This window comes from Besnoitia besnoiti, chromosome XII (genome assembly GCF_002563875.1).
Source record: "Besnoitia besnoiti strain Bb-Ger1 chromosome XII, whole genome shotgun sequence".
Lineage (NCBI taxonomy): Eukaryota > Apicomplexa > Conoidasida > Eucoccidiorida > Sarcocystidae > Besnoitia > Besnoitia besnoiti.
Genome location: NC_042367.1, coordinates 520105 through 548101, shown reverse-complemented (window position 1 = coordinate 548101; position 27997 = coordinate 520105). Strand labels below are relative to the sequence as shown.

Genomic DNA, 27997 nt, shown 5'->3' with positions numbered 1-27997 from the left:
TCGGCGGCCTTAGCCGCGACGCGCGCCTGCAAGGATCTTGCGCGCCTCCGTGCGACGGCGCACGGGAGTCCTGTTGATGGCCTGGAGCCACATCTGTTTTTGGGTAATATCTGAGGACAGACAACAACCCGCGCAGGGGCCTATGAATGGGCGAAAACGTTTGCCACGGCCAGGGCCATATTGATTGCATCCCGGAAGAACGCCCGCGCTTTCGTTGCCACACCGAGGCAGGAAATCTGCACTTACTGTTTTTCTGGCAGTGACGCTGGAGCTTCATCTTGGTGCGCTTGACGCACAGCTCTCTTTCTGTCTTTATGTTTGGGGCGTCCGTCCACTCCGCAGCGAGGCGGCCGAGACCGACGACCCACCTGCAAAGACACGAAACACATGACGTCGATGTCTGCGTAAAACGCTCTCAAAATAATGTTCACACACGGCGCTCATCGCTTCCTGGCTAGAGGCAGATCCTGCGGGGAAACGCTTCGAAGGCAGCCGCCACAGGGAGATGTGTCACGGAGAGAAAACTGGATCGCCGGTTTCCTTCCCTCAGTTGAACTTTCAGTGAGGCACGCGTGCACCGAGAAACCATCTACACGCTCTGAGTTTGCGCCTTCCTTACGCAGCTGCAACGTCGTCTGTGGGGGCTGTGAAAAGATACGACGCCGCAGGCGTTTGAACTTCGAAACACCTCCACGGCAAGATCTCTCTTTTCTTTGAGGCTGCGATCCGCGCGCGGCACGCCGCCGAGTCCGTGCCGAAGCTGACGCTGACGATATCCTGAGCACAGAGAAAATCCACACGCTGAGTGCGTCGCTGTGGAAAACGCGCCTTTGACCTCTTCTGCAACGCCACAGCCGAAGATCCGCGGCGGGCGGGCCTTCTCGAGCGCCGCAGGACGCAGCCTCGACTGGTCGATTCCGTGTTAATGCTGTGGCTGAACCGATATGTGCATCAAGCAGCGGCCCCCCAGAAAGCAACAGATCTGAACCCAGATCCAGAGCTGAGAGGCTGCAGTCGCATGCCTCTACAGCCTAAAGAGCCGACGCCCTGGCAGGGTGTCGACAGGTGTTGAAAAAACAAAAGAAACCCGACACGCACTGAGCCCCACGATGCGTTTCGTGCGCCAGCCGCAACCACAGCCCTCCGTTCGCGAGGAAGCACCCCGTCTGCACGCTGGCACCATGCCTCGCGTGCGACAGGCTCGACGCCCTACCTGAACGCGAATGGCCTTCGGCGGCTTGAAGCGGACGAGAGCGTCCTCCTTGCCGCCTTCCCACACAATCGTCATGTCCTTAGTGAGCTGCAGACACCAGGCGACAGAACTACCCAAGAAAATTCACAGACTGCACGCGAGGGAGAGAGGGAGGCTGCCTGCCTCACCACGGCCCGTACCGAACACACAGTATACCCGTAAAGAAACTCTATTTCATGCACGTGGAGTCGCGTAATGTCGCTCAAGAGTATAATTACACATATACTTACACATATACGTACATGCAAAGATACATACATGTATATATACAGCCAAACATATATACATACGTACGTACATACATATACACATGTACATATATATATATACATATATACATTCATACACGGCATGCATGTGCACTTGAACAGCCACACTAACATGTATACATATATATGCTTATGTTTATATAACGCCTCATCGATGCAGCTTCGTGACCATGTGCGCGGTAGCTACGGCAGTCGTGCGCACCAAAATCTCGAGGTTTTCGAGTATTTCGCTTCCTTGTATTGTCAGCGAGGCGTGACTGGACTGACCCTGACAAATTTCTTTGTGACTTTTCGTTTGCCGACGTTGGCTTTTTCCATGGGGGATCCCTGTTGCATGCGTTTGAGGAATGGAACGATGGAGGTGTCTCCCCTTCTTCCTTGCGCCGAGTAGAACTTCACGGCGCGTTTCTCGAGTCGCGCGTTCTTTCTCTCCATTTTCAGCTGAGCAAGCTGCATGTCCGCCTCGCGCTGCCGAGCTTCCTCGACTTGCTGCCTCAGCGCCTTGACCTCCGTGGCGTGGCGATCCGCTTCGCGACGCAGCTCGTCCACCAGCGCGCGGTGCTTCTCGTTCTCCTGCGCCAGGGTGGACTGCGCGCGATTCAGCGACGCCAGCTGAGGGGCACAGACAACAAAACACGCTGCGCGACTCGCGACACAGCCACAGCGCCCGCATGCGGCTTGTCCAGACGCACGGGAAAGCGAACGACCGCACGCGACAAGGCGGATACAAACGCCGCAGCATCATAAGGAACGAACGCTAGAGGACACCTCCACGTTACGCGTGTCACCAGTTCGCGTCTGTCTGCGCTCTGTTTGCGCTTTCCGCGTCACAGCGGCCGGCGCGTAGTCACGTGATCGTGGATCGCGCAGAGTGTGGGAGGGTCGCGCCTGCGGGTGTCGGTACCTCTGATGCGTGTTCCTGTCGCAGCTGGCTGACCGCCCCGTCCAGTTCGCTTTGGGCGAGCAGGAGTTTCGCGTCCATGTCTTGTCCTTTTTCACGGGACTCGATGCCTCGCTGGATCGCCTCCAGCGCCGTCTGCAGCAGCTGCAGCGCGGCGTCTTTCCGCTGTGCGACCTCCTCGATGGCGTCCTCGAGGGCGTCGCTCTGCTTCTGCGAGGACTCCAGGAGCAGCAGGAAATTCTGGTGCAGATGCTGGAACGCCTCCTCCTGCTCCATCGCAATCGCCTTCTGGCCCTTTAGCAACTCCACCGACTGCTGCGCGACAGCCAACTCGGCCTGCAGCTCGAGAACTTGAGAGCGCGTCGAGCTGTGGTGCCGACGCTCTTCTTCCAGCTGCGCGTTGCCAACTACCAACTCGTTCCGCGCCTCTGTCAAAAGCTGAGAATTCTCCGCGAGCGAGTCGCGCAGCTCCTGGATCGCCTTCTCCCGCGAAAGAACCTTGTCCCGCTCCATCCGCAACTCGATCTCCATGCGCTGCACAGAACACCAGAAGAACACGCTGCATGTGACCTGGAAACCGCAATAGAGACGAGAAAACCGTGCGACACACACGTGCGCCGAACTACGCACACACGCGCGGCGTCGCGGACACCGCGTTGCAGGTCAGAAAAACCATGGAAATTGATAGGAATGGACACTCGGATCCCGTGTCCAAAGAACCGCACACGGTACGAAGAAGCCGCCAACGGGGTGAGCATCTCCGATGGAATCAGGAGCCGGGATTTGCACAAACACACACGCACACACGGGCACGAAAGGAGACAGTCGCTGCACAGAGAATTGCAGGGGGCAAACCGAAACGCGGGGTAGGCTCCATCTGCAGACACGTGCGTCGCTTGCGCAGACGACCGTAGAGGCACGAGTCTCGGCATCCCCGCCAGTGCATTCTCCGCGCACGCACCACGGCATTGCTGAAGGCAGCCTTCTTTCGGGGCTCTCACTGCACGCAGCTCCATGACTTTTTTGATGCGCGACGCGTCTCACCTCAATAGCGGCGTCTTGCTCGCGGAGCCGTTCGCTCAGGTTCAGCGTTTTGTTCCTCTCGATTTGCAGCAGCGCCACCTCGTGCTCGAGGCTGGACTGTGCCTCACGCAGGCCTTCTTGGTACGAAGACGCCTTTTCCTGCGACTCCTGGAAGTAGCTTGCCAGCGCCTCGTAGCGCCGCTGCAGCTTCAAGAGCTCGTATTCGTACTGCTCACTCGTGCTGGTAGCCCGCCGCAGGACGTCATTCCTCTCGGCGAGCCGCGCCTTCAGGTCGTCGATACTCTCTTGCTTTTCTTCCTGCTTCGCCTGCTCCATGCGGCTGCCGACACACGCAAAAGCCGAAAACAAACGCACACATGCTGCTGCGTCTTGCCCGTTTCCGGGAAATGTCAACTGCGCACAAACAGCGACTGGCGCGCGGCCATGTACGGCTGTCCAAGTCGCCAGCCGTCTATATATGGTGCGGGCAACTGCTGACGCAAGAAGCAAGCACCTTCAAAGGGCGTCTGCGCATCAAGCATGTAGATACACGTCCGCAGACATGTATTCGCGGTGCGCGCACGCGTTGGAATAACTGGCATTCATGTGCATCGGGCTCATGCTTCAGTGCCGCCCTCTGCCTCCAGTTCTGCGAGGTGCTTTTCCGTTCGCACCCTGTAGCCCTCTAGCTACAATTTCAACCCTGCGAGGGCAGTCTGAACGCGCCTGCAAAATCCCTTACGTGACGGTGTAAGCAGCTTTGAGTTGCCGTCGCAGTTGTTTGTATTTTTCGGCGGTGAGTTCCTTTTGGCTCTGCGCAAGGAGCATGGCACGTTTGTACGATTCGCGGTTGGCGGTTTCGAGGCGCACGCGGTCTATCAGGCTGTCGCACTGCTCCTGCAGAATCACTCTTTCCGCCTCTAGCGCCGAGGGCGCGCTGTCGTCGCTCGACGCGTCGCTGTCAGCCTCTTCGCCGCGCCCCTCTTGCGTCGCCTGGCGTACTTCCCTCCGCGCCTTTCGCAGGGCGCGCTGCAGCAGGTTGATGTGGTGCCGCTGCTGCGCCATCTTCATCAGCCGTCTGCGCGACGTCTGCTCCAGCTGCCAGACTTTGGTGCTGGGCATCTGCGTATCCTTGATCAACATCTCCTCCATGCGGTCGCCGCGCGCCTCCAGTGGCTCCTCGAGGCGAGGCTCAAACGTGTCTGCAGGGTAGTTGTCGGTCAAGTTGACTTCAAAGATGCCGCGGCGCTGGCCAGGTTTCACATAGGCCTCCGGCCGCAGACCGGTTTTCTAGCAGGCACCCACAGCGCACAAAAGCAAACAAACTCTCGCCGAGAAAAGGGAAAATGAGGGGAAACTGCGCCGCAACCAAAAAGAGCAAGGCGCCTTCGAAGACTCGAACTGAGAACTGAGCAATCAGGACACACCTGCGCTGTACGCCCGTCTCTGAGCCGACGAATCCATCTCGCGAGTTCAACGCGCTCCTGCCGCAGCCGCTCGACAGCCGGCGAAAGGCCTTTCTCAGGTGGCGGCGGCACCAGGTCGATCTGAACCATCTGAAAAGCGAAAAAAGAAAAAACCGCGCAGGTCGATTCGAGAGGGAAGGGGGGGAAGGGGGCCGGAGGGAGAGGGAAGACATATCGCAGAAGAACTAGGCCATGCATGGTATGCGGCTCTTTTGTCGCTGAAGGCCTTCGACGCAGATGCGGCTACTGCGCCCAATCCATTACAACGCGAAGCGAGCGGGCTCTGCCCCGATGCCTCACGGCAACCACACTGGCAGGAAATCCTGTGCGCGAACCCCGCACTGGGTTCGCCTACGGTATGCGTAATTTGGGCAAACATATACAAATATACACGTATATGCAGGCATGACGACTCACAGCCTCTCTGTCAAAGTCCTCCGTTGCAGCGAGCTCGGCTACGAAAGGTTCGACTTGGATCGTGGAAGTGGCCGCAGCCTGCTTCTTGCGTTTCACACGTTTTTTCTGTGTGCGGCGGGTGTCGGCTGCCTCAGAGGTCGGCGGTCTGGAGAGCTCGTCTTCTCCTTCCTCGGCTTCCCCATCCTCTTCCGCGCTGTCCTGTTCCCGTAAGGAGGCGGACGGGCCGGGGCGGCGGCCGAAGCCTTGTGCGCCGCGTGGAGGAACCTCCTCTTCCCACTCTCCCAGTTTTTCGCCTCCGGTCTCCTCAATGAGCCTCCGCCTTTCCTCCCGCAAAAGCGCGGCCTGAAGGGACTCCCTCAGAATCGGCGAAATGTCCTCTTCGGGCGCGGGTCGCTTAAAGGGGTCGTCGACGGCCTCAGAACCTGCCGAGAGAGAGGACGCGCCAGAGAGAGGTGCGACGCTGCCTGCGGGAGTCAGTGCAGGCCGAGACGGCACTTGCTCATCCTCCACTTCGTGCTTCAAAACCTGCGCTTCCGCCGAAGCCTGGCTTCCTGGGCGCTGCGCCAAAGACCCCAATGCCGGAAGCGACCCCCGGCCGCTCGTCGTGAAAGCACGATACAAGTTTTCCGAGCCCATTGTGGACATTTTATCGACTGTGGTCTTTACCCTCATCTCGCCGCCTATGCTGGCTGCGGGAAAGGGATATGGCATCGACGGAAAGATGTGAGACCCTGTGAGGTTGAGATCTTCCTCGGCGCTCGAGCCGCTCTCCTCCGACCAACTTCGCAGAAACGGCGGAGTGCTACCGGGAGCGAGTTCTTGGGTCAGGGCTCCCCAAGTGTCTTTCCTAACAAAGGGCTCTGGCTCCGAATCGTTGTCTTCTTCCTCCGAAGCCGCAGCTGCTGCGGCGCGTTTCGCCCCCGGAAAAGCCACGCGCCTCAGCACGGCTTTCTTGGCTTTCACTGGTGCCTTTCGCTTGGTCACTTTCAGAACCACAGGCTGCTTTAGACCCGTCTCCGCGGCCAGAGGCGGAGCTGCGCGGGCCTTAGCAAGCCAACCGCCTTTCTTCGCAGGTTTGTCGGCCCCCGATCCCGCTGGGGGGGGCTCCTGCGCGTCGCTACCGCCTTGGGGCTCCGCAGGCGCTGCGACGGCTTCAGCGGCCGCCTCCGGCGCGGGCGTGAGCTCGGCGGGTCGGGGCGCGGGGCGGAGAATCTCTGAGGACGGAGCTCCTTCGAGACCAGGAACTGCGGACACGCGCATAGGCCAGGAGTCCGCTGCTTTGGAGGTGTCTGAAGCCTGGCGGGTTGCTTTTGGTGCGGAGGAACGGTTTTTTTCCTCTGGCTCTGGCGCTGGCGGAAGCGTTCTGGACTGCGGCACTTGACGAGAGGAAAGACCGCTCGCCTCTGGAGGACCGGTGTGCGCATACGCACTGTCCGTCGCCTCAGGCGTGAGGAGTTTTCTGAGAGACGCGGGAGCGAGGGTAGCCCCGAGTTTGCTGGCAGCGGCGACGCGAGACTGGAGAATGGCCGTCCTCAGTCGTTCCACCTGCTCTTCTCGGTTGACCTGTTGCCCGTCCGAGGGACCGTGGCGGTCGGGCACAGTAGATGGGCCACGTGCTAGCGCCGCAGCGGATGTCTGCGAAGGGGGCCGCGACCTCTGCATTGCAGCCTTCGAGGCCCGCGCTAGAGTTCGCGACCCCTGCATCTGGGACTTCGACATAGAGAGAGCCACTTTGCTGCTGCCGGTGCCCGCCTTCACGCCACCTTCAACTGGCACACCGTGAACACTGAATCCGCCATGCTCATGATGTGGGCTCCCTCGTTCCTGACCGGACTGAGTACCCGGAGGGAGCGTCTTGGACGTGCGAGAGGCTCCAAAGCCTCCTTCTGCTGGCCTTGAGGAAACGCCTACAGGCGGCCCACTTTCTTGAGCCATTCTCTTGGTCATTGCCTCCATGAACCGGGCCGGCAGTGCCATTTGGAACGAATCGAGCGGGAGGCATGAGGCAAGGAGTGAACTCGCAAGGCACTGCGCCCTGGAAGAAGGTGAAAACTGAAGCTTTGTTTTTCTAAACAAGAACGGGTGTTTTAGTAAGAAAAATCGAGGACTGTTCTTCCAAGGGTTCAAGGTAGTGAGACAACTCCAAAAGCCAACTACGCTAATAAGGGTCCTGTCTTGAAGACGCGTTTGAGATCCGCGGCTGCCGTCCGGACTGCCGCTTGGGCCTAGCTGGCACCCTGGAACTCTAAAAATCTCAAGACGAAAGAAAAGATATATCCTAATGCCCGAAAGAGCTAAGTTTCCTCCGTGAAAACAGCCACAGAGCAAAATATGTCTACAGGTCAAACGATCCTGCGGAATCCGTGCCGCCGTCTCGCCGACTGTGGAGCTGGCAGGCAGCAGAGCAAGTGCATGCTCGCCCGCCATCGACAGGTGTTTCGCCAGCCCCCTCTCAGGACGGCGGCAGAGCACACGCTGAGTTTCGTATCGAGATAAAAAAACAGAACACGCAACGCTACTCCGCGTCGTAAACGGCATCCATTTCCTTGTTTGAGCCGTATTTCGATTGTTCGTGGATAACAATCGGAAGGACTCGAAGACATTCAGGGCTTCTACGTCAAAAAGTTATCGCGAGGACACTGCGTGCAGTGGGCCAGACACTGCCGTTGTCTCGTGACGACGAGTCGAGATTAAAGCACCAGTGTGATGGACGCAAATGTCAGATTCGATGAAAAGTGTCGAAGGAGGACTCCGGCAGCATGTGCGAGGCGCGTCTGCGTCTTGTTTTAGCCGTCATGGATAAGTGGCTGAAACCTGAACAAAAGTATGAGATTTAGGACTAGGCTACGGCGTTGGAATCAGCGTACTGCTCAGGCTGCCCTGTAAGCTCGTCCAGGCTCATGCACTTGTTCAATAAGAATGTCAGAATGATCCAGCCGCTAAAAAGACAGAAGAAGACTGTTTTCGATTAACAAAGTTTCAATGTAAGTGGTCCTTACAAGTAGAGATGAGCCAAGAGCAGTGCACCAAATACGCCAGCGAACGCCAACTTGACAGCTATCACCAGCATCTACTGAGGTAGATGGCAGTATTGCTGTGCGTGATATCTTACGTCGTTTCTGCATCTTGGTTATCGCAATAACAGTGGCCTGGCTTTCCTGAGTCAGAGTCTTTGCCCTGATTTCGCCGTATCATAGCAGGCTTGAGAGTGGGCGAAAGCGCGCTGCCTCACTCTGGCGGCAACTCATCAACACTGATTTCTTCAGATTCGCCTTCAGTCTCGCCAATGTGCGGAACTGAAGGAATGGCGGCTCAGCACCATAGCATTAGTCGCTAAAGGCCCCTTATGCTCATACCGAAAGGAAGTGTCTCTAGCGCCTTCTGAACATCCTGCGCCGCTCGCACTGGCTCAGCCCGCAAGGCGTTGAGGACTGTCACATGAGTGGAGCTTTGGCCACGGAGAGGAACAGGAAAGGACTGGGGATGAGTTCCTTTCTTCAGCTGGAGGAAGCTGGCGGTCTGCATCAGAAACATGTGAATGCTAGAGACCCAGAGGCAGCCCGGGACGGCTCACGGCTCCTTCAGGGGCCTTTGGCATCATGTGCAAAACGTCAGTGAAGTCGAGGATAGCAAGGACCAGGAATACGACGTTGAGCAGAAAGGTGGCGAAATACAGTCCCTCTACTGTGGTGCTCCGTCTCCACGCGCCAATGATCCTGGATTTGAATATTCCGTTAGCTCCATTTCAGACGAAGCAGTGCGGAGGCACGTACCCTAGAACCGCGCTGACGCTGAATAGGACCAGCTGTGACCATGCCACACCATGTAGACTTGGGCGCAGGTACTGGTAGCTTAGAAATAATGCAGTGCCCGTCAAGAGTTGGAGGAAGGCAATGACGAACAAGCCCTGAATGTCAACTGATAATAGTACCTGCAACTCCATCAACGGTTCGCGGGCCACCTACCGTTCGAATCGTTGTACACCCGAGAAAGGTTCGCGCTTTGAGCGTGTCCGTGACCGCCATGGTGATACTCGACAAAGATGCTGGCTGTTTTGAAAGCTTTTGCACAAGTAGTCGGGTGGCACCATGCACGGTCGATGGGACTGTGAGGTATTCCTTTGTCGACATGTTTTATTGAGTCTTTCTGACGGTACACACCGTAGTGACACCGCTCAGGAGCATCGACGCCGCTAGCTCGTTGAAACATCATCTCTATTCAAGTCACTGACTTGCGGAGCTGCGAGATGGCAATGAACAGATACGATGAAAGATCTCTTATCCACACCTTTGTTGAAACAGTCTCACGAATACACATGAACAAACACGCCAGTCCGTGGATGGCATTTCCGCTCCCCCTCACATCACGTGGCGCTTTAAAGAGAGCATGCTACATATCCGTTGAAACTCGCGTTTTCGTTTTCACTGCTCTGAGAGTTCGAAAAGCTGTGTCAGTCGCCAACGGATGATCCTCGAAGGTCCTGGCCTGGACAAGATGGCGGTCTTAGGCAGCTCTTTCAGCGATCCTGCAACGCTGTACAGTGTGGCTAATAATGCCCCGCCTTTCGCTCAAGGAGGCACTACCCACGGAGAAGTTTTGGATGAGCAACCGATGCAATCAGCTGCCTGTGTTGATACCTCGCACCTGAACGATGATTTGTTGCCAGAGAAGTCTTAGTAAAAGATTGATAAGGGGACAAACCAATGAATGTACGTCAGACACACGCGTGCGTTCGTGTCAACAGTGCTGCACGGCACTGTTGACCGTCGACCCAATGACCGCATTCAATCGAGAAACGAGAAGAACAGCTCCCGCTCATCTTCATTTGAAAAGTTTTCCCAGACGAAGTGGCGTTCAGTATCGTCGAACATTACAACATCATCCACGCCTTCCGCCTCAATGGATGGCAGCTCAACTTGCCTGTAAAAGTTCTCTAGAACGAACGATGGAACGGATTCCGTCCGGAACCGTGTGCTTGGCCTTTGGGTCGGGCTCGCATCGGCTTCAGAAGCCGAGGAGAGACGACTTTGCAGTCGCTTGACCCTCTCGCGTCCCACCAGAGTGCGGTACGTGTTCATGTGCTTGCACATTTCTTTTGGCCAGTTAAGAACCACGCACCGGACGCGATGAGTGCCAAGTCCTTTCGCGAGCTTGATGTACGGATCACGTGTTTGGCGCGTGGCATTCTGCATATCTACGACAACGTTGTGCTTTTGTGCGAGAGCGGCTTCACACGCGTTGAGACACTTTTTCTGTGTCTTCAGATCATCTTGGCGAATGCAAGTGTAGTCTGCGAACACAGTTTCCGCCAACGTGCTCTTTCCGCTGCCTGGTGCGCCGACAAGAATGACAAGTTCCGGCTGTGTGACTGGCCGCTCGGGTCCCCCCTCGGCCAATTTTGCAATTGACGTAGACGACGAACTTGCTATCTTTCCCTCGGAGTCCTCCACGCCATCGTTAGCCGCTGCCACTTTCCCTCCCGAAGCAGCAGGCCGACTGTCTCCGGCCGACAAGCAAGTACTTTGAGAACTCCGTAACCTGCAAACATGCTCGCGCGTCGTCTGCGGCTTTTCACTTCCTGATTTCAACAAGACAAATGGGTCGAACGGGTGAGACTTCGCAGGCGGGTTAGTGGCAGGGCCTCTGGAGGCTTTAACAGGCACGGCATAGACTGAGGCAGAACCGGTTCGATCAGCTCCTGCCCGCCCTGCGGTAGAACTTGTCATTGATTGTACACCGCTGGCATGCGTTGCGCATTCCTCCCGCTGGAGGACTTGGCGACTCCACCCGCGACGTGATGAACCCTCGACTACGGTACGCCCTGTGATATGAGCAATCAGTGGTGGAGCCGCTTCCTCCAGTTCGAGAAAAAACTGCTCCGGAGTGAAGAAGGGTACTCCGACGTTCAGCGCGAATTTCAAGTCCGCCGCACTGTGGTCTTTTGCTTTCCCCTTTGCGTTTCCACTGCCTTTTGCCCTCTGACCTGCGCGCTTGTCGGTAGCAGCCGCACCTGTGCAGTCGCCTAGCCTGCCAGCTGCGTCCCCCACGTAAAACACCGGGGGATATGCCGACAGCCGCTGTCGGCGGAAGCTCCACGATCCCCCAGAACCCTGTGTTACGCACAGTTCATGCCAGCTGACACAGCATTTCGTGCGGTGCAGATGCGAAACAAGGTCACCAAATATGAACGACGCCGCCGCCGTCCTTGGTTTCCGGAAAAGGTCGTCATCAACTGCAAGGCAGATCGTTACAGGCACGCTGAGCGCCTCCTGGAGACTGTCACACTTCTCAGTTAGCGACGCTAACGCCGTGTGACCTTTCTGAACGCCAAGTTGATTCGAGAGCACGACGACGTGGTATCCCTGTAGTGGGTAACACACACAAAACCGTACATATATTCATGTTAAGAAGCCATTTTCAAATAATCATTAGCTTAGCATGACGCAGCCGCATCAGTTCTTGACTGAACATAGTAGACAAAGAACTCTTGAAAGGGCCAGCCCATCAAGAGTCTGAGGACGACCTCCTCGCCCGGAAGGTTTCGCGGCCACGCAATACTTCACTATGCAGAAAGACAGAGAGAACGCTGCAACTGCCTCTGAGACGCCTCTGTCGAAGAATGACTGAGAGAATTTTTCTTGGGCGCGGCCGCACCAACAGAGCACCAAGAAGGGCCCCGGGACACGTACGCTCCGGCTCGCGTAACCCGGCCTCTTGAAGCGTCAACCGGTGCAGTTGCTGCCTGCAGCGCCAGTTCGGATACTCTTCAGAGACTCACCTCGTCCACTAAGTACTTCATCTTCTGTACTATATGAGATGGATGGAGCAACTTCCAGTCGCTCGAGCTCTGCGGGAACTTTTTCCCACTTTTTGTCGTGATAAGGGTCCCATCCATGTCAAACAAGGCGATACCAGCGCATCCGATCTCACGGCGGTCGGCACCAACAGCTGAATAGTCTTGCTTCTCGGTTGGCCCGGAAGATCCAGCAGGATCCATGCCAAGATCCACGCGTGCACAGAGCCGACGGGGGTTCCATACTTTGAGCGGGCACTCGTCTTCATCCCCGAGAGCACAGCAGTCTGGCTGATCAGTGGAATTACGCACGGTGCGCTTGTAACCAGTAAGCAAAGCTGATACTCCAGTGACGCCGCGGGTGGGTTCGCTTGGCGCAGGCTCACTGGAGGGGGCCAGCCGGTCACGCTCCTTCGACTCGGGGTTCGGAGACTGAGAAGGCCCGTAGAAGCGCGTTCGCGCCTCAGGGCAGTAGTGGCGCCACCAGAGGCTTCCGCCTACACAGTGCCAGAAAGGCGAGGACGGCACTGGTGCTCGACTAAGTGAGTCAGCAGCGACTTTCTTTGAGGGCGTTTTCGCCATCTTTAACGGAGGCGGCATCGTTCAGACGAGGTTCCACTGTAGTTCAGAGAGCTTGACACAAAATCGGAGAGACACGTTCTGACCGATCTCCGTGGTCAGACTGAGTCTGAGTGAGGAGTGCTCTTCAGAAACAGCAGCGTACACCTTCAGGCGTGAGTTAGCCACTGCGAGGCGTGCGCACTGTGCTGGGAAGCCACACAGAAGAGGATTACGGCGGCACTACGCAGGTACTGCCGCAGAAAACGTAAACGCGCCGCGAGTACGTGGATGACGATAATTATACTTTTCAGCCATCTGCCGTAGGGTTCACGGCGACTGCGCAAGATATCGAGTTCCCAGCGTGGACAAGCGACGCGCACACCCAGCGCTTCTCCAGGACTTGCATGACAGATGCAGGCATGGAAGGACCGCAGCACCCTACGACACGCGGAAACATTCACCTGAAAACAAATCAGACCCTTTGAGATCCCTTCTCCATTATCATGGAAATCGGAAGTATCTGCCGTCGCCTAGCGGGAGGGCACTGATATGGAATCATGACGCATGCAGAGTCTGTAGAACCGATTCAGGTATGTTCAGTTGCACGGAGAAAACTACATTGCATGTGCGATTGTGCAGCCGGGAGCACAACTGAGATGGATGCTTCCAGCGGCTTGAAGCCTAGTTCATTGATTTACCACGTCTCTGGAGGACACGCATGCCTCCTTTGGTGGCGTCATTGATTTTGCTAATGTATGTTTGCCGCAGCTACGGCAGCCACTAGTGTGATCGGTCGTAACACCAGACAATTGAATTGCTTGCAGCATCGAGACAGGTGAAATTGCCCAACACTGTGCCCGTGATTTCTTATTATTGCGCCAGTTTTCACTTTGCAACGGCATCGCCATTAGACGCTCAACCCGTCCTCCTTGCGACCGTGAAGAACTGGTGTCTGTGCGGTGCTGTTGTTGCATGCCGGGCCTAGTGCACACGGAACGCTCTCTATAGATCTTCCTTTTTACCCTCATCTTCAAAACGGCTACCGCCCGTGGCAGAGTGCTCATTTTCGAACCGCGTTAGCTTTGCTCGATCCAAAAGTGCACTCTGTCTACCAGCGCTAAAATAATGCAGGCGCCCGGCGCAGCCCCTTCGTCCACACATGGACACGGAAGCTCTGAAGTAAGGACAGACGGACGTGCGCCATGCAAAAATGATTCTTCAGCGGGAACGTTTGCAGTCCCTGCCTCGATTCGCACGCTGCGAAACAACTCCGCCAGCCATTCTTCAGGGGCGGGCGCTTCAGCGCCTAGCAGTGCCAGTGGGGGCCGGGCGAACGCCTCTGCGAAACAGCAAGAAGCCCCGCCACTGACGACGCCCGCCAGCGGCATTGACCGGAAAGCAGCTTTCGTTTACGAGCCTCCCCCGTGGGGGCTTGGTGGCGAGTTCACAGCGACAGAGGAGGCGGTTGAGCAGGCTTGCGCGCACCCCGCCTTCCCCGATCTGATGCTAGAGGTCATTCGAGAAGGAGTTGTCATCGATCAAGTCCCCCTCAAAGGCAGAGGCTGGTGGCTGCTCGGGAGCCTGAAGGAGCACGTTGACGTTCTATATGAACACCCGTTCGTCTCGCGACGACATTTAGGTAGGGAAGACTGGCCGTTTAAACCGCGGTCCCTGACACAGATGCCTCGGTCGACGCCAGGATACACCAGGAAAAATCCTGGCTTAGTTAAATGCTCGTGGGAATGAATCACGCGAACGCAGTGTATGCCTTTTCACTCGTGCTCGATTTGTGCTTTGCTGGCGTGCTGCCGGTCTGAGCGTGTCTGCTCCACTGAAGGCAGGCGTGGCCCCTTCCTTCCCGTGCGAGGTTTCCATTTGCGTTTTGCCTCGGTGAGCTCCCTGTTTTCAGCGCTACAGTTTGCGGCGAAGCCGCCCTTCAACTTGTACTGCATCGACCTGCAGAGTTCGTACGGGACGATTTGCAATGGCGTCCCTCTGAAGCCACACGAGCCGTTCCTAGTGTACGAGGCAACCCAGGCGAATTCTGGAACGGCTGGCGCTTCGGAGGCGTCTGCCAGCATTCCTGATCCCCCTGCGTGCAGCGCCGACTCTTCGGCGAACGAAGATGAAGCGAACGCCGGAAACGCCGAGGCGAGCGAGCAGGAGTCGGTCTTCTTTGTGGGAGGTCGCGGAAATACGCGTCGTCTTTTCGTGATTAAAAAGAGAACTGACGAGCCCGCCATTCCAGTCGAGGCGGCCGCAGACAAAACCACTCAACGAAACGCGTCCCAGGGTGTTGGGAAGCGCAAGCCCAGCCACTCCGTCGCCATTGAGGAACAAATGAAAACCGCCTCTTCGGAGTCGAAGGGCGTAGGCAGCGCGCGCGGGAAGTCTGATGGTGGCAAAAAACTGCAGGACACACGCGATATGCCTAAAACTGGAAAGTTAGCCATGTCGGCGCAGGGTAAGCCAGGAGCCACGTGCCCTCCACAACAGCAAAGCCCCGAGGGCGGAGAAATGGACGAAGAGAAAGCACTCGCAGAGAGTCCGACAATCCTTGAGGGCGAGAAGGGTGAAGCTTTTTTGGAGGAGTTGCAGAAGGCGAGAGAAAAGAAGAGGAAGGCGGGGGGCGCACAGCCGGTTGACGTGCCTGAAATGAAGAACCGTAAATTCGCCGGCAAAGAAAAGGACTCAGAGACTACCTGTTTGGACGACGAAGATGAAGAGACACCGGAAGAACGCGAGCGAAGAGAGAGACTCGAGGCCAACACTGAAGCGATGATGTTTGATGAGGACGACGATTTCTTCGATCGCTCTGCCGGAGCAGAGGGCGCGGCGGCGGCGCAGAAGCGGAAGAACAAGAACCAAGAACCGCTGACAGAGGCATCACTAGAGCGGCGGATGGCCGAATTGAAGCGTGAGATAGCGCGATGCAATGCTGAGATGGAACGGATTGCAAAAACTCATAGTGAGAAGACACAACCTGGAACACAAGCCTCTCCGTCGGCGGCCGGCTCAAAGGCCAAGCCTGCCAAGGCCGCCGACAATTTCGACGATGGGATGGATTCGCTTGACGCCTTTATGGCAGGAGTCGAGCAGTCGCTTGTCAGTCAGGAAAGGGAGAAAGTGGAAATGAGGATGAAGACCCTGAAGGCTGAATTGAAAGAGACGAAACGGCTGTTGGCTCTTGCCAAAGCGTAACCGACAGAGCAAGTGCTTCAAACCACGGAAGACAGACAACGGAGGGAAGGCAAGCTGCGTTGTCGGGAATTTTTTTCTGGCTCTTTTTTCCGTTCAGCCGTGTGCCAGTGGTGCGAATACGACTTTCTTTTGAGGTGTGACCGAGCTAGTCCCTTCTCCTAAGGTATTTCATTTAGGGAACCCCACCTGCTCGTCATAGGCTACGCGGGGATCGATCCAAACGTGCTGTCAGCCTATATGGTGCGCCCTTCTGACTAATTTTCCTTATCAATCAGGACTACGCTGCACAGGGCTGCTTTGAGATCGTCGCTATCTTCGCGAAACCTCCGGACTCTTCACCCCCTTCCCTAGTCAGATTCTGTGTCCCTTTCTTAGCCGTAGCAAGTGCACGACACGTCGAAGATACACCTTTTTGAAAACAGTCCAGTCATGTAAATAAAGCATCACAATCCGCATGAGACACGCATATACTCGTATTCTACATCTGTTTGCTCAAGACAGTTGACGTATGTCTTCAGTTTACGCAGCTTTGAATTACGGTGAGATAGTGTGCTCGAGACAGTTAGCAGACACCCTGTCAGTGTAGGGGACTTCCGAAAGAGACTCGGGAGCCCCATGCTTTCTTCGGTTGTGCTGCTAGGGTTTTAAAATAGCGCCTGTGAAATACGTGTTGGTAGGCTGCACTGCTCAGGCACCGGGGACCTTCTTTTCATGGCAACAACGTCGAAACTCTTGCAGTTCCTCGCGGCACTTGCGCCAATCTCTGAAAATAAGTGGGCACACACAACGACCATTAAGGCTCTGCGTGCGATGTAGCGAGTCCAGATCAGAGAAACAAAGTAGCATATCAAACACAAGGCGGCTGCCCCGGGTACTACGTACATTAAGCCCTTCGCATATACTTCCCAAGTACAATCTCTGTGAGATGGCAGGAGTCATCACTCGCTGTGGAATCGTCCCACCACACTGTGAGGTCACGTAACACAGTAGCATATCGCCCAGACCTTTCGCGACAGAGAGGTTCTTCCTCTTGTCGATCCCGTGGGACAGAACACTTCAAAGCGATCTGCAGTGGCACAAGGTCGTTTCACCCAACGGACACGATGCCATAAAGCGGTGGCGCACTTACTTATCGTACACATCCAGGCAATCTACCAGCCGGCTGTAAGGCTCGCTGCAACCGGTTCGCTCCACTTTATCGTCCACGTCATCTCCCCAGTACTTGCTCATCTGTGCACGGTTTTTCGGTGCTGTGCCGGTAGCGGTGCTCGACTCGCCTTTTTCTGGATAACGACTCGTGGTTTTGAGTTCTGTCTCGTTTTTCTCTCCCGCCATGTTTCTTTGATCTAGTGGTGGTAAAAGCCGTCCTATAGTGCGTCCACCGTATCGTGTTGACAATCTAACGTATTCTTTCAAAGCCGAGAAACACACGCTGACCAACACGCGACAACCCAGGTATTCATGGGTTTCCAACTTTCTAAGAGGGAAGACAGACAAACCAACAACCGTCCACCGCCGCGGAACACAGCTAACAGAACCCGGCAAGGCTACACACTCTCGACTTCCACCTGTTACTGAAAAACTCACTCGCTCAGAAAAGAAAGAGTCGCCCTGCAGAACCCTGTCCGTCCACGTTCGTTGCCTGGTGGGGAAACTGCCTGCTCCAGAACTGTCAAAATAGTGTCGTAAACTAGAACATTACAGCTGAGCACACGCACCAGGAAGACTTGCAGGCTGGACTAGGGATTGACAACACGGATCAATGAACGCGCAGAAGGAACCAGCAACTTTGTGACCTCACTGGACGAAGAATACATAGGGGTGGCCGGACAAGAATGCGGTGGACCGTGAATAGAAATCCCCAGTTTGCCGCTTCACGTGAAATGAGCCATGGCCTTGGAGGCAACCTCGCACCGCACGACCAGCGGTCCGCTAGCACTACACACCGGCGTCAGCGTGTTGATCAATGATACTCGTCGAGACGCCTCAACTTGCTCCACGTCGAGCTGCGGTAAGAGTAAAAGATCCTCCTCCAACCTCCTTTAGCGGCTGGTCGGAGCGTCAAGAATCGCCCATAGACTTGGTCGTATAGCCGAACTCGCACTGCCTCAAGACACACTTTCACACGAACCCATAAACCGCACAAGCTGGCTGTAAGCAGCTCAGAAAATCGTGCGAAGAGGTGGCTATTCTCTTTGGTGCAAGGCGAAACACCTACCGGACGTCCACACACATGCTGCCGTAACTGACAACAAGCACCGAGTTGAAGTCGTCAGCCGCGAGAGGCACTGGTTCGCTCGGAAGCCTGCTTCTGCCCGACTTAACGGCGTGAAACACACATCCAACACGAAAACCACACTGTGGAATGACCCAGCAGCGTCCTCAGTCACAGCTACGAAGAAGATACGAAAGGCCTTGGCTCTCCTTCAGCGCATCTGGATCAGGCACGCGGTCCAAGTCGTCGGCGTGCTCCCCTGTCGCTTGCATGCGTGCCTTTTCGCCATCGGAAACTTACACTTTTTAAACCTTTTCCTCGGCATGCTTCCCAGCCTCTAAGAACCTCTGTTATCTCCTTGCTTCTCTTCCCTTTTTTGGAGGGGATCCGGGGAGCAAAGAGTATATGATGGATTGCAAGGGAGTCCCTTGCCGTTGCCACGCTGTCTCTGGATTCCACGAAGTTCCTTTCCAGGCAGCGGTGGAGCCATGCGTAAAGTTCTGTCTCAGTCGCTCCGAAACTTCGATACTGACTTCTTGATTTACCTAGGGAGGAGCGCTATGTCTTCTGCCTTTCGAGCCCTTATCCATAAAGTTACGATCTTTTTGTTCTCGACTGAGGCTATTTAACAGAACCTATAGCGGGCGCCAGAGACTCCCATACCCCGTGGCATCCTGCAGTCCAGATTTGCCAATCTTCTTCACACCGCCGACGCTTTCTCCCCTTAAACGCCAGGCACCCCACGCCTTTTTCGGCTCCCCTTCCGCACCTATGACTCGTTTATTGGGAGTTCGTTTTCTCTGTTTTACTCCTCTTCGCACTTTGTACACGTACGTAGCTGTGCGTGCTTCTGCATAATCAGTCCTTTCCAACCTTCCACAAGTCCAGCTCCAAGGGACCTGGCTGAAGAGCGGCGAGCGGCGGAAGAAATTGGCATCTATCTTTGTCTTCCGTAAAGGCTTCTCGTTTTCACGACAACATCGAAATTTTCTGTTGGGAGGGCAAGAAAGATATGTGACGCCGTTTCGCCTGCGGCCATCTGGCTCGCGCGAGCGGCCGTAGAGAAGAGGCTTTCGTGTTTCGTCATTCTTCTGCTGGCTGGCGCCTCGCTGTCTTCATAAAGACACTTCGGAACCATGGGAGACCCCGTGGAGCAGTGGCTGGAGGACTGCCTCACGCTGCCGGGCAAGCTGCATCGGGCTTTGCGGCTCATGGCGCACCTCGAACAGGAAGCTTCACGCATTGAAACTCAGGTGAGTTCAGCTCCCTGCCTCTTCCGAGACACCGCACTCCTCTCTCGGTGCATTTATTCTTATGTGCACGTGTTCCTCTCTGCTTACGGTTTTTCTGTTTGGTTTTCGTGTCGCGCGGTACTAGAGGCTGGTTCCTGGTCTGAGAAACATGTGAGCTCATATTTTACGTGCGCACGTCTCGCTAATCGGAGATGTAAGCACACGTGATTACGTCCGAATATCTATCTATACAGGCACGTCTGTGTGCGTGGACTGCCAGGCTATGGCGATCTGTAACGTCGCAGAGAGACGGACCTCGGCCGGCTCTTGCATGCGGACCTCTGCTTCATTTTCACTGCCAAAAAGCGCTCCTGTGTGCAGTTGGGTCTCACACGTGGTTGACCATTCATGCCATGTTCTTTCGGTCTCAGTTCCGCTCGCGGGAGAAGGAGTTCCTCCTGCGGTTGCGTCAGTCTCAGCAGCAGGGGACCGCCTGGCCAGCCGCAGAGCAGGAAGAAGAAATCGTCGCGATCAAGGTACGGGACAGCACCGGACTTGACGCCAGCCACCCTCCCGGCGCACCTGTCATTCGTATGCATCTGTTGCATGCAAACGTACATAGAGGCGTGGAATTCTGTCGTTGGCGAGGGGGGGGGGGGGAGGGAGAGGGGAAGGGGGCGAGCCGGCGCCTCGTTGCGACGTTCGTTAGCCGTGTCTGGCGTCGGTGTCTCTGAGGGCTATGTGTCTTAAAGGCCTGGAAGAGGGATCTAAGGCGGCGATACAACTGTGAGGCAGGAGGAGATCGATGAAGCCTGCACGTGCCTTCTTTGAGAAACTCCAGATGCCTTGAGGAAGTCGCCTCAGTGCAGGTTTCTGCCCGTCCTTTTCGCCTCTGTATACCCCCTTGCTCTCTTCACGCCCCGGTAGCGGCTGCCTTGGGCTTCGCGCCTTGCGCTTTTCTGTCTGAGCGTTATGAGTGCTTCACCTCAATCACGCCCCTTCGTTTCTTTCGTTAGCATTCTGCTGGATATGGCCATGCATTGTTTCGCCGTGTGTGTGTGCCGTTTCGGTCAGTTTCTGCACGCGAAATGTCGGGCACTGCTGCGTGAGAAGGTGGCAGTCAACAAGCAGATCGCCTCCTTCATTCACTACGAGCAACAGCGCCTCGTGAAAGAGCGGGACAAACTGCTTCATTCGATGCATGGCCTCGGTGCAGCCGCAACGCTGAAGGCCCACGGGGTAGCTGGCCAGGAACTCGGCGCCGTCACTGCCGCAGGACCGGGCGGGGTCCCGGGGGGACACCTCCCGGGGGTGGGTGCCCCCTCCGCGGTCGGAGGCACACCTGGTGCGGGCCCATTGGGCGCCACCGGCACCCACGGCGGGACCGGGAGCGCCGGAGGCAGCACAGTGGGGCGGAGTGCTTTGCGGAGGCGAGCAGCCGAGAGGGGAGGCTCGAGCATCCTCGGCACCGCAGGCGACGTCTCCTCAGGCTTGCCTGGAGACGGCGCGGGCGCCGACAGAGGTGGCGGCGCGGGCCTGGGGCTCGACGCGGACGGCAGTGGCTTCTACGTGAGGGGCGCGGATCGCACCGCGCTTAACGGAGATTATCAGGTGAGCAGGGGAATCTGTCTTCCGTCTCTTGCCATTTCGGTTTCACACCCTATAAAGCCCTAAATCATGGCCAGTGGAAGAGAGTGAGGAGTGCGGACAAGAACGTGACGGACACCATACGGACCGGGGCGGAGCATTTGTCGCGTGCTGCGGCTGTCCCTCGCTCTCACGTCTGTATAAGCGTCAGCCTCCCTCCCCAAACCCCCCCCTCCGCTTTGTTTGGATGAGGAGAACCCTTCACATCCGGCGTCTGATCTCCTTTATCGCTGTGACTCTTCGTCTCCGAGTCCCTTGCCCACCGCGTCTCTACAGCCCTGCGTCACCTCTGCTCTCTTTCGTGTTTTCCGGCGCAGACCGGGGGCCTGAGCATGGGCGCTGCGGGTCCGAATGGAGGCCGCGCGCGGCACCAGGGGGCAGCAGGCGGGGCATTTCTTCCGACCGGGGGGGGGCGGGGCTAAGCGTCCCCTCGGCGGGCAGCGACGTCTCCGTCGGCTCGTCCACCGTTCATCCGCCTTCCAAGAAAGCTCGCAAGGTACGTGTTCGTGTGTGCTGCGGTTGGAATGGATATTTTCTTTCGCCTCTGGCAGAAGGCGTAAATCTTCAGAAGCATATGCACAGCAGCTGAGACGCCGGAGAAGCGGAGCAAGGCAAGCGGGGCTCAAGGAGAACCGTGTGGGCGCTTCGATCGAATAGGCAGGGACGAATCTCTGCTCGGTGTCAACTTTTCTTTTGTGCGTCGCCCGCTATGGGCAGCCGCCGCCCGGGCTTCAGAGGATCTGACACCCTCTCAACCAGCTTGCGTGTCGACTTCGTTTTCGTTCCTCAGGCGCACCAGGATCAGGGCGCATCCGCCTCCCGACATCCCTCCTCGCAGTCCAGCACCGTGACGGCAGGGCCGCAAGGCGCAGGCGGGCCTCCGCACGCGGCCTCTGGTGCGGACGCGAGGGGACAAGCTGGGCTCGCCGTCCCCGCGGCGCCCGCGGGCGTGCATCATCCGTCGGGCTCCAAGAGCAGCGGAGGTGGTCGGAGCCGCAACCAGCCTTCCCACGGCAGCCGGAGTCGCCACGACGGCAGCGGGTCGAAGGTGAGGAAAGCAGCACAATTTCACCGATTTCCGCGAGGGCAGACTTCGCCGGTGGAGTGTCGCGAAAAGAATTTTCGTGCCGAAAGAACTCGTCTCTTCCGGATTTCAGGGGACGCGAGGCGAAGGGGCAGGACGAAGGAAATAGGCTTGTGGAGCAGAGAACGCAGGTGGCAAGGGCTTTTTTCCCCTTTTTCTTTGTCGTGCTTTCGCTGCGGTTTCAATGTTCCCGTCCTTGATTGCTCGTGTGTCAGCGCTCCACCAGTCTTTTTCCCCGCGGTTTTTCTTGCCGCGTGCTGACGTCCACATCTCTTTCGCTGCGTTTTTCGTTTCTCTTCAGGGGGGCGCGGCTGCAGGCCCGCTGGCTTCCTCAGGCTCGGCGTCGCCCGCGCCGTCCTACGGCTCGGGGCACCGGATGGGGGCGTCGCCGGGGGCGTACTACCCGCCCGGCGGCGGGTCGGCTGACCCCGCGGGCCACGCAGGCGGAGGTGCGTCGTCTGGGAGCGGCGCAGGGGTTCCCGGCGGGGCGGGCGCGACGACGCGCAGCGGCGGACAGAGCGAAAGCGCAGACGCCTGGGAAGGCATTTGTCCCGTCTGCCACAAAGGCGAGAGCTCCGAGTGCAACAACATGGTCGCCTGCGACGCATGCAATCAATGGTTTCACTTCGAGTGTGTGGTAAGCCCTGGAAAGCGGAGGAAGCAGGGTACACCGGCGCCTGAGACCGAGGGAACTGGCTGCGGGCGCCAGAGGCGTGGCGCCGATTTCCTGTCGCACATAAATGCGCCAGTTCGCCGATGTCTCCTCAGGAAGAATTCGGGGGAGAGCGCAAGTCTATCGAGCTCTCGTATGTGAGTAAACCTTTTCCCTGGTATGGAGGTACCTGGTGCGATTTGACGTGCGCGCCTCCAATATATACTGACACAGAGAAGCGGCCATATCCTCCGTTCAAAGGGGGCGTTGAGAAGAAGAGTCAGGTTCGCATCTTGGAGATGGCGGTCTTTCACCGCGATCGACAGCCCGCGCATAGCCGCGTCGGCAAGGAGTTCGACCGATGTGAGACATCCTCTTTTCGCGTGTCTGTCTGCGTGATGTGCTTCAGGGATACTCAGCGGAGACCCAGGAAGACGACGCCTGGTTCTGCCCGCAGTGCTACCAGCATGGGCTGGTGCCCTAAGGCGTGTCGCATCTCTTTTCCGCGGAGCTCTGTGAGGAGGGGGAGGCCGGCGACAGCTCGTCGCGTGGGGGAATCGACAAGCGCGGGGGCCTGCATGCTCGCCCGCGCCCCTCCACCCTGACAGAAAGAAGGGCTTCCACGTGGATCGCGGGATGCGCGCCACAGCGAGAGGGACTGGGGAGTGCTGGCGCGTTGTGCCTGCGTCCATGGGTGAATATTTAGGTCTGCAGGTATTTGGATGTATTCATGCGGCTCTCGTGCTTATTCTGCGGAGACTGGCCGCCCGCAGCCAGGCGCGGCTCCAGAGGGTTGCCGCATCTATTCTCTCAACGCAGCTACCCGGCTCCTTGTAGGATTCAGGGCCCGTCGACGCCATGACGCATGCATTCAACCTGCGACACAACCTGTCGCCGCCCTCGCGCGGCTCTGCCACTGCGCCTGTCAGGTGTCTCGCTGCCGCGCCCGCGCTTCGTGTCCTGCCTCCCTCTCTACTAGTGACTGGAGAGGCAGCTAAGGATGTAGCTCCATCGAGTATCAACATGCACGCATGCGCCTATATATTTCTTTTACGGAGATGTGTATGTACCGACTCTCTACATACATCGCCCTACATCAGCACGAGGGCACATTCTTGTGGTTCGATCCGCTTAGCCTGCCCTGCGCGGCCCGAGAAGCTCCCTTTCTTGCGAATTCTGCTCCAAAACGAGAGACGGAAACGCGGATGCCGTTTTTCTTCCCACGAGTAAAAAAAGGCAGTCAGCCGACCGGCGCGGAGGGAAGTCGACCCACACACTGGATCTGAGCCAACGCACTTCGACGCTGTGAGGCAGTGGCGGCGTCTCACGCGCCTCCTTCCGTGAAACACACGGAACAGAAAACGCCGAGTGGATCGACAGGGAGCCTGATGAATCGCACGACATAATTGCCAGCCTTCAAAATATGTTTATGCCCACGTGCGTAAGCTTAAGCGAGTAGACGCAGAATTGGGCTGTTTGCGCGCGCGAGCCACGCTGTCATTGAAAAAAACTCAAAAACGCGTAGATGGACATATCCGCAGGCGTGGGTCCACGCAGTCCACAATCGCTTCAAAACAATTAGGAAATTCTCTCACACACACCTTGGATCTACACTGAACGCAGACCTGTCCGCCTCTTGCAATCCACACGCCAAGGACACCTTTCGCGATCCCGTAGCTCTTAGTCAAACCGAGAACAGAAAAAAAAGGAAAAAAAAAAACCAGGCGCCCTCGAACGAATCGCGAAGTCGCCACGAGCGATGAAGAAGATGAACTTGTCGTTTTCGTTCTCTCTCTCTCTCTTCGGGCCCGTATACTTCCCGTGCTCGTCCCCCATTCCCGCCACCCTTGTTTCTGCGTCTGCGTCTCCGTGCCGCTCTCCGCCGCTGCCTGACTGCCGGCCTAGTGCCGCCGTCGTTGCCTCTCATCTCCTTCGTCATCCCTCTCTGCTCCTTTCCTGTCTCTCGCTTCGGCGCGCTCTCCGCGCCTTCGTCAGTCTCGCTGTCGGTCTCCTCTTGTCGCTGAGGTCGGCCGCTAGGAGCCTTGCCGCGGCTTCAGCGCCTCTGCCAGCTCGGGCGAGAAGACGCGGAGCTCGCGCTCGAGAAGCAGACAGTCCAGCGGCTCATCGAAGACTTCTGTCGGGATTTCATCGACTTCTTGGCAGTCGAAGGCGATCCCGCAGACCAGGAGCGGTAGCGAAGAACTCTTTCGCTGCTGCGCGACTTCCGCCGCATGCAGCCGCGCCGAGATAGGCCCGACCGGCCCCTGAGACACAGAAGAAGGCCAAACGGCAATGCGGAACGCGCCACGTCGAGCGCCAAAGACTGAATCTGCAACTCCTTCATGCGAAGAAAAGCTGAGGGGGTGAAGTCGCAGAAAAGACAAAGAAACGTGCGCGTCGTAGGCGCTCGAGGTCCCCAACACACTGGTGGCGAGCCCCGTGACGCGCAAACCAAAACGTGACTCCCATGTACCCACACGACAGAACGCTCTACTCGCTTCAACCCCCCCATAGGCGCGCGGCTGCGACCTGACCCGCCTTGACGGAGGGGAGTTCAGCGGGGTGCAGCCGTATCTGTGGCTCGAGCCCTTACGAAGTTGTCTCTTTTTTCTTTGGAGCGAGAGGTCTTCTCGGTGAGGCCGCGCCGCCTGCGCAGGTCGTCCAGCGTGCGGTCGTAGAACCCGCCGCCGTAGCCCAGACGCCGCCCGACGCGATCAAAGCCCAGCAGCGGCACAATCAGCACATCAGGCTCCACGACCGGGTGTCTGCAGTCCGCCGCCGGCGCAGGAATGTTGAACTGAAAAGACAAAACAGACTCTCCAAAGCTGTTCAGAGGAACCGGACTGAGGCAGACGACGAAACAGCCTCTTCAAATAGACCTGAAAGACGCGTGAAGACTCAAACCCACCACAAGACACAGACCTTGCGGCGACGCCGCGGCGAGAAGGGGGGATGGGAAGAGGCGGCGGGGGGGATGAGAAACGGGGCAAGCCGCTCGAACGAAGACCGAGGCGGACTCTCAAGCACATCACTAGGAGCCTGAGAGAGAAGACGACGAGAGAGCCGGAGAAATGAATAGGATGACGGGCGATGCGAAAGCGAGAGGAGGACAACTTGTTACGTGAAGCTACTGTAGAAGCGATGAAGAGTCTTAGCACGGGTGGGGCGGAGACCCCATCCACTCCACGCTGCGGGGCCTGCCGCTGCCGCTTGTAGTCCACTGCAAGTCTGAGGCGGAGATCGACCCGTATTGAGTCATTTTCATATGTGTGCTTCCCCAGTTTCCACACTAGATAGGACTCGAAATGGTGATTCCTTAGCGACACTGCATTCCCACCTAGACAGCGAAGTCGCCTACCTTCCCAGGAACGAGAGGCATGCCGTAAAACCACTGCCGGAAAGTGAGAGGCGCCCGCTTCTCTTCAATCGAGGGCAGCGCGCACACGTGGCCCAAACTCTCTGCGAGGCTCAGCAGAAACATGCTGTCGAGTTCGCTGCCGATCGGCGAGTAGCCTGCGACCACCAGTGAACGCTTGCCTGCGCGTGCACACCACACACAGCAGGGTCGCCTCCGTGGCGCGTGCGGCCCAAAGGTCGCCGAGCGTCTCTCTACAGTGCACGCGTCTCCTCCCGCTGCTGTCCTGCCTCGGACAGAAAAACACGTACCTCCGACGGCGGAGGCGCAGCTCCCAGCGGAAACTATATCGATACATGAGCAGAGAGAGACAAAGAAGAGAGAAAAAGGGCAGGGCCGCAGCGAGACCGCAGCGGCACAGCGTCGCGGCGCAAACGGATCCTTCCGCTCCAGCCCAGAGGGGAGAAATGGAGCCCCTCCGAGACGACGCCCCGGCGCAAGCGCTCGGAGCTGAACAAGAGAGACAGCGGCGACGAAAAGAAGCTCGACTCTGCGACGCCTCACCTGATCGCAGCCATCCGTCTGCGTGAACAACTTGAGGATACACGGCCCCGAGCAGCCTCTGGAAAGCGCCTTCCATGCTCCTTCGTCTCTGCATGCCTTCCTCGTCGTCTCGCTCTCGAACTCCGCTCTCGTCTGCCTCCGCCGGCGCCGGCAGGTCGCCCCTCGCCCGCGGCTTCTCGGCGCAGGCGCCTTTAGCGGCGGCATCCCGCGCCAAGCTGCCCCCTCGAACGCTCGTGATGAGGCGCGCCTCCGAAGGCGGCGGCCTTGTTGCACTGGAGGTGGCGCAGGCCGCGCGCGCCGCAGAAGAGTCAGGACATCCAGAAGAGAGCTTTGCTGATTCACTCGAAGACGCGGCTGAATTGCGCCAGCCTGAGGAGCTGCATGGCGGAATGTTTTCGCCATGGAGGGCCTTGCCGAGGTCGCCGCCCGCGTCAGAAGGTGAACTCCTGCGGGCATCTTCTGCGTCATTCGGCACCTCGGAGCGCGACCCAGTTGCGTGCCCTGCCTCTCTCCGCTTTTCCGCTTCTCGCTCGCCATGGTCGGACTCTTCGTCCCGGCTGTGGCTCTGAGGAAGAACTCGAGTTGCCTGGAGCTGCGTCTCGCGCGCCTCGTGCAAGTTCGCGAAGGCGACCTTCTCAGCCTCGTGAAAGACTTTTCGGGGCTCGCCGAGAAGTCGCGGCGCCGAGGCGCCCTCGGGCGAAGCGCGTCGCTGGACGTTCCCCCCGACGTTCTCCTTCCCTATCCACTCGCTCGGCGGCGGCGGGGGGGCAGGCTGGGCACTTCGCGCGAGAAGCCGCGCGCGGTGGAAGCCGTTTCGCCGCGACAGCAGCAGCTGCCGAAGCGCGCGCTTCGCCTCGCGCACACTCAGCGAGCCGCTCAGTGCGGAGGTCGCGGGAAGCGAACTCATCTCTCCAAGAAGCCGAGCGATGCGAAAAGAAACTGGGAAAAAAACCAAAGGGACAGACCAAGGAGGAGGAGGACTAGGCCAGGAGGCGGAGACGCAGCAGGCCATGGTCTACCGCCGCTGCACGTGAGGCAGATTACGCGGAGAGAGAAGGGAGTGGAAAGGAAAAGGGCGCTCTCTGACGACGCAAGTGACGAAGAGACACTCGGAAGTCACCAGGCTCAAGGGAAACTCTGAGGAAAAGGTTCCTGCGATAGACTACAGTAAAATGTACACGGCGGCTGTATTTTGGCGGTCCAAAGGTAGGTAAACCCTTGTCGACTAATTATCCGTGCGTGGAAGTTGGTCCGACTGACACAGTGTAGAAGTGAGTCGCCTTCAACACAGTAATACACAACAATTGCAATTGATTTGAAGAGACTCTGTCGCAGCCGGAGAGGCCGGGGAAACTGAGGCTGTGG

General features: G+C 57.5%; 7 protein-coding genes across 7 annotated transcripts; 2 read left to right on the top strand and 5 right to left on the bottom strand.

The window, feature by feature from the left end:
* Positions 1–9: 9 nt before the first annotated feature.
* BESB_022800 (uncharacterized protein) lies at positions 10–7305 on the bottom strand (the record flags this gene model as incomplete). Its single annotated transcript, XM_029360982.1, has 10 exons — positions 10–110; positions 247–368; positions 620–777; positions 1214–1300; positions 1789–2133; positions 2426–2956; positions 3467–3785; positions 4188–4735; positions 4873–5001; positions 5329–7305. The coding sequence occupies 10 exons, from the start codon at positions 7303–7305 to the stop codon at positions 10–12; spliced, it is 4317 nt and encodes a 1438-aa protein (XP_029215797.1).
* An 862-nt stretch (positions 7306–8167) lies between these two features.
* On the bottom strand, positions 8168–9540 carry BESB_022790 (uncharacterized protein; the record flags this gene model as incomplete). Its single annotated transcript, XM_029360981.1, has 7 exons — positions 8168–8267; positions 8328–8385; positions 8441–8505; positions 8561–8624; positions 8685–8847; positions 9102–9235; positions 9294–9540. The coding sequence occupies 7 exons, from the start codon at positions 9538–9540 to the stop codon at positions 8168–8170; spliced, it is 831 nt and encodes a 276-aa protein (XP_029215796.1).
* Positions 9541–10112: 572 nt separating this feature from the next.
* BESB_022780 (polynucleotide kinase 3 phosphatase) lies at positions 10113–12721 on the bottom strand (the record flags this gene model as incomplete). Its single annotated transcript, XM_029360980.1, has 2 exons — positions 10113–11690; positions 12107–12721. The coding sequence occupies 2 exons, from the start codon at positions 12719–12721 to the stop codon at positions 10113–10115; spliced, it is 2193 nt and encodes a 730-aa protein (XP_029215795.1).
* Positions 12722–13807: 1086 nt separating this feature from the next.
* Positions 13808–15883, top strand: BESB_022770 (uncharacterized protein; the record flags this gene model as incomplete). The annotated part of the gene is made up of 2 exons (XM_029360979.1): positions 13808–14321; positions 14592–15883. 2 exons carry the CDS (start codon positions 13808–13810, stop codon positions 15881–15883), a joined length of 1806 nt encoding a protein of 601 aa, XP_029215794.1.
* Positions 15884–16570: 687 nt separating this feature from the next.
* BESB_022760 (uncharacterized protein) lies at positions 16571–17218 on the bottom strand (the record flags this gene model as incomplete). Its single annotated transcript, XM_029360978.1, has 2 exons — positions 16571–16646; positions 17013–17218. 2 exons carry the CDS (start codon positions 17216–17218, stop codon positions 16571–16573), a joined length of 282 nt encoding a protein of 93 aa, XP_029215793.1.
* A 2016-nt stretch (positions 17219–19234) lies between these two features.
* On the top strand, positions 19235–23197 carry BESB_022750 (PHD-finger domain-containing protein; the record flags this gene model as incomplete). Its single annotated transcript, XM_029360977.1, has 6 exons — positions 19235–19351; positions 19762–19866; positions 20405–20941; positions 21768–22025; positions 22363–22698; positions 23123–23197. The coding sequence occupies 6 exons, from the start codon at positions 19235–19237 to the stop codon at positions 23195–23197; spliced, it is 1428 nt and encodes a 475-aa protein (XP_029215792.1).
* Positions 23198–24746: 1549 nt separating this feature from the next.
* On the bottom strand, positions 24747–27539 carry BESB_022740 (5-formyltetrahydrofolate cyclo-ligase; the record flags this gene model as incomplete). Its single annotated transcript, XM_029360976.1, has 4 exons — positions 24747–24977; positions 25307–25510; positions 26072–26250; positions 26633–27539. 4 exons carry the CDS (start codon positions 27537–27539, stop codon positions 24747–24749), a joined length of 1521 nt encoding a protein of 506 aa, XP_029215791.1.
* Between the last annotated feature and the right edge of the window lie 458 nt (positions 27540–27997).